Consider the following 3,111-nt stretch of genomic DNA (forward strand, 5'->3'; position numbering starts at 1 on the left):
AAGCAGTGAAAGGGTTAGCATGTGGGCCAAGAGTCTACTCGAGCACGAGGGACACTGGGAACACAGAATGGGTGGCTGGGGTAAGTGTCTGACTTTTAATTTGGCTCGGGTCATGATCTTGGGTTGTGAGACTGAGGCTTGAATAGGGCTCCCTGCTCAGTGCAGACTCTGCTTGGGGTTCTTTCCCTCCCCCTCTGCTCCTTGTGTGTGCTCTAAAATAAATAAAATCTTAACCAAAAAAAAAAAAAAAGAAGAAGAAGGAGAAATGCAGAATCAGTTGGAATGGTTTGTGGCAACCTTTCTCAGGCTGAGTCTGTCCTGCTACAGGTAGAAGAGCCACGCAGCAACAGTTTCGACATAAGGAAACAAGGGGTTTAAATGGAAATGGGGAGGAAACAGGCTAATCAACTTGCAAAAATTAACCGAACCAAATAACTCTTAGTTGCAAACTATGTATTAAAAACTGCGCACCGGTATAAAGTCATATGGGTAAAAAGCACTGCGTTAAGAGCACACAAGGATGTCTGTGAAGTACATTCAGATTCTCCTCCACTAGCAGAAAACACTTTGCCAAAGAAACACGCTGTCAGATGACAAAGATTAAAATCCCAAAAAACCTCCAACAGGATGAAGACTTTCTTTACCTACCAACTCAGGGGCTGTGGAACTTCAACTTTCTGACCGTCCACTTCCAGGTCTTCCAGTTCCTTGAAATACTTGTTCTTTAAGCAATGGAGAATCTCCTTCGCATGGCTATGAAAAAATAAGTAAGTTTTGATCCACTCTGAAAGACTCATATACATTTTATCTCTTTTGAACTTAAGATGCAAGTGTCTTAAAACTAAAACCATCTTTGCACTGATCGCAGACCCTTTCATGGCCGTCCTTCTACTCTATCCCTTCAAAGTTTAAACAACTGTCCTTGCTTCATCGCTAAAAGATGATGCTAAGCGAATTACTACTGCATTCCTTCGCCCCCAAATATTCCTACGGTTCCTGTTTACTTGCAACTCATCTCGGAAGGATGGAACCACAAAGATTTAAAAAGACAGGAGAACCGGAGTTTCGCACAAACTCTGTAATATCACAAATTCTCCCATGTTCCAAAGGGGAGGCATCCTCAGCTCCCAAATGCCCAGAAGTCCCGAGTCTGTCTCAGATCTAATATCCGCGTCCTGCAGCCTCCCGACCTGCCGCACCCCCCCCAGCCTGCCCGTTGGACCGTGTGCTCCCTCCTCCGTGCTTGCAGACGCGGGAAGCCACAGCGCCGGTAAGCAGCCGCTCGCCAGCCCCCTAACACTCTTCGGAGGCCAGGCCGGGCCGGACGGGTACCCTCCTCCTGAGCTGACCCCCACTCTAGGAAATCAAGGCTCCGCGAAGCCCCCTACCTTTTGTAGCCAGTAATTCGCAAAGTGGCCGGGAGGGGCTCCCGGAGCGCTTCCATGAACTGGTCCCACTCGCCCTCGGGCACGATCTTGAGCTCCTGGTAGTAGTGCTCGAAGAGCTTGTTCTCCTTGACGATCTCGGGGTACCCGCCTTCCCATCCCTGAGGAAGGAGACACGCGTCCACCCAGGTCCGGAGGAGCCGCTCCGCGCCGTCCCGCAGGCCGCGGCGGCCCGCAGACGGACGGGGGCCCTGCCCGCCCGCGCCCCGGTCCTACCGCCTCCTGACGCTTGCCGCCACCCTCGGCGCCGTCCTCCGCGCGCGGCGGCCGCTGCTGCTGCTGCTGCTGGAGCCGCCGGCCCCGCGCCCGCCGCCCCATGGCCCACGCGGCCGCGCACGCCGCCCGCACACCGCGTCCCGCCACCGCCGGCCGCGCGGACTTCCGGGCTGGCGCGCGAGGCCCCGCGGGCTCCGCGCCTGCGCCGCTCCCGGGCGCGCTGCGTGGAAGACGCCCAGAGCGCCGCGACCCGTGCTCCCGCAGAGCAGCGAGCGAGGGGCAGCGCCGGCAGCCCTGGCTGGGAGGGGGCCCCTGGGAAGCAGCACCGAAGCAACCCGCGCGGGCTCCGGCAGCTCCGCGGACAGCCCGCGGTCGCGCGTGCGCAGAGCGGCGGGGGCGGGGCTTCGGGGGCGGGGCCTGACCGCCTCCCGCCGCGCCGGACCGCCTCTGGTCCAACCTGCTGGGCCCGTGCGCTCGCGCCTCGGGCGCCCGGGGAGGAGGGAAGGGCTGCGGCTCGGGCCCGGGCGTAGGCAGCGGGCGTCCGCCTCAGGTAGCCGCGCCCCCCGCCCCCACACCGGGGCCGCCACCTCCCTATAAGTGGCCCGCCGCGGTCGCCAGACCATGGGGCGCGTCTGCAGTCTCCCGCCATGGAGCCGGCCGAGAGGTTCCTGCTGGACAAGCTCGCCTACCTGCAGTGCGCCATGGGCCTCCTGGGCTCCGTGCTGCTCCGGCTGCTGCGCTCGTGCTACGGGCGCTACGCGTCTCCGGGCTCCGCCTTTCGGGTGCCGGCGCGGGCCGCCTGGGCGCTGCAGGAGCTGCCCTCGCTCGCCGTGCCGCTGTGGGTGTGCACCGTCACGGCGGCCGAGCGCCTCCGCCGAGCCCCCAACCGCATCCTCCTGGCCATGTTCCTCGTCCACTACGCGCAACGGTAACGGCCGGCAGCCTCGCGCCTCCCCGCGCGCCCCTGCCCCCCCCCCCCCGGCGCCCCGCCTGCGCCCGCCGCCGAGCCCTGGCCCGCACCTCTGCCTCCCTCTCCACCGCCCTCCTCCCCGGCCCCCGTGCCTGCCTTCTTCCTTCCTCGCTCCCGTGCCTACTCCTGGCAGCCTCTTTCCCGCTGCCCTTCCCAGCCGCCCCGCTCTGCACACCCGCCCTCGCGCCCTGTCCCTGCTGACCCTTCCCTGGTGTCGTCTCGCGGCGCCGGGCTCCCTCCGCCCGTGCTGTTCTCGCTCTGTACCTGGCCCCTAGTCCTTCTCCCCTGGAAGGAGAGTTTAGCTTAGCACAGTCTGGAAAAGTGGGCCGGGCGTGGGCGCGGTGGGAGAAGGTGAGAGAGGGCTGGAAAGATCCGATGGAGGAGCTGAGTGTATGACCTGGCAACTGCAGAGGAGAGGAAGCTTGATGATGCGAAGGCTCGCTCGCTCAGCGCTGTCAGAGGTACAGCAGCGAGAAAAAC

The 3,111-nt window shown here is 62.2% G+C and overlaps 2 protein-coding genes across 2 annotated transcripts; one reads left to right on the forward strand and one right to left on the reverse strand.

Moving 5' to 3' along the window:
* Positions 1-502: 502 nt before the first annotated feature.
* Positions 503-1,998, reverse strand: LOC116863848 (RNA cytosine C(5)-methyltransferase NSUN2-like). The gene is made up of 3 exons (XM_032851169.1): positions 1,662-1,998; positions 1,389-1,546; positions 503-753 (listed from the first exon to the last, which is right to left on the reverse strand). Exons 1-3 carry the CDS (start codon positions 1,761-1,763, stop codon positions 645-647), a joined length of 369 nt encoding a protein of 122 aa, XP_032707060.1. The 5' UTR covers positions 1,764-1,998; the 3' UTR covers positions 503-644.
* Positions 1,999-2,161: 163 nt separating this feature from the next.
* LOC116863849 (3-oxo-5-alpha-steroid 4-dehydrogenase 1-like) lies at positions 2,162-2,616 on the forward strand. Its single transcript, XM_032851170.1, has one exon. It carries the CDS (start codon positions 2,309-2,311, stop codon positions 2,591-2,593), a length of 285 nt encoding a protein of 94 aa, XP_032707061.1. The 5' UTR covers positions 2,162-2,308; the 3' UTR covers positions 2,594-2,616.
* The last annotated feature ends 495 nt before the right edge of the window (positions 2,617-3,111 follow it).

Source organism: Lontra canadensis, unplaced genomic scaffold (assembly GCF_010015895.1).
Source record: "Lontra canadensis isolate GAN:19392208 unplaced genomic scaffold, GSC_riverotter_1.0 scaffold3815, whole genome shotgun sequence".
In the NCBI taxonomy this organism is placed as follows: Eukaryota; Metazoa; Chordata; class Mammalia; order Carnivora; family Mustelidae; genus Lontra; species Lontra canadensis.

What these genes read in the sequence shown, in the direction of transcription:
- LOC116863849 (XM_032851170.1), top strand. Translation starts at nt 2,309, where the DNA reads ATGGAGCCGGCCGAGAGGTTCCTGCTGGACAAGCTCGCCTACCTGCAG.
- LOC116863848 (XM_032851169.1), bottom strand. Translation starts at nt 1,763, where the DNA reads ATGGGGCGGCGGGCGCGGGGCCGGCGGCTCCAGCAGCAGCAGCAGCAG. An exon ending in GCGGCAAGCGTCAGGAGGCG is followed by an intron (nt 1,547 to 1,661) that starts GTAGGACCGGGG and finishes CTCCTTCCTCAG; the next exon opens with GGATGGGAAGGCGGGTACCC. An exon ending in CGAATTACTGGCTACAAAAG is followed by an intron (nt 754 to 1,388) that starts GTAGGGGGCTTC and finishes ATTTTTTCATAG; the next exon opens with CCATGCGAAGGAGATTCTCC.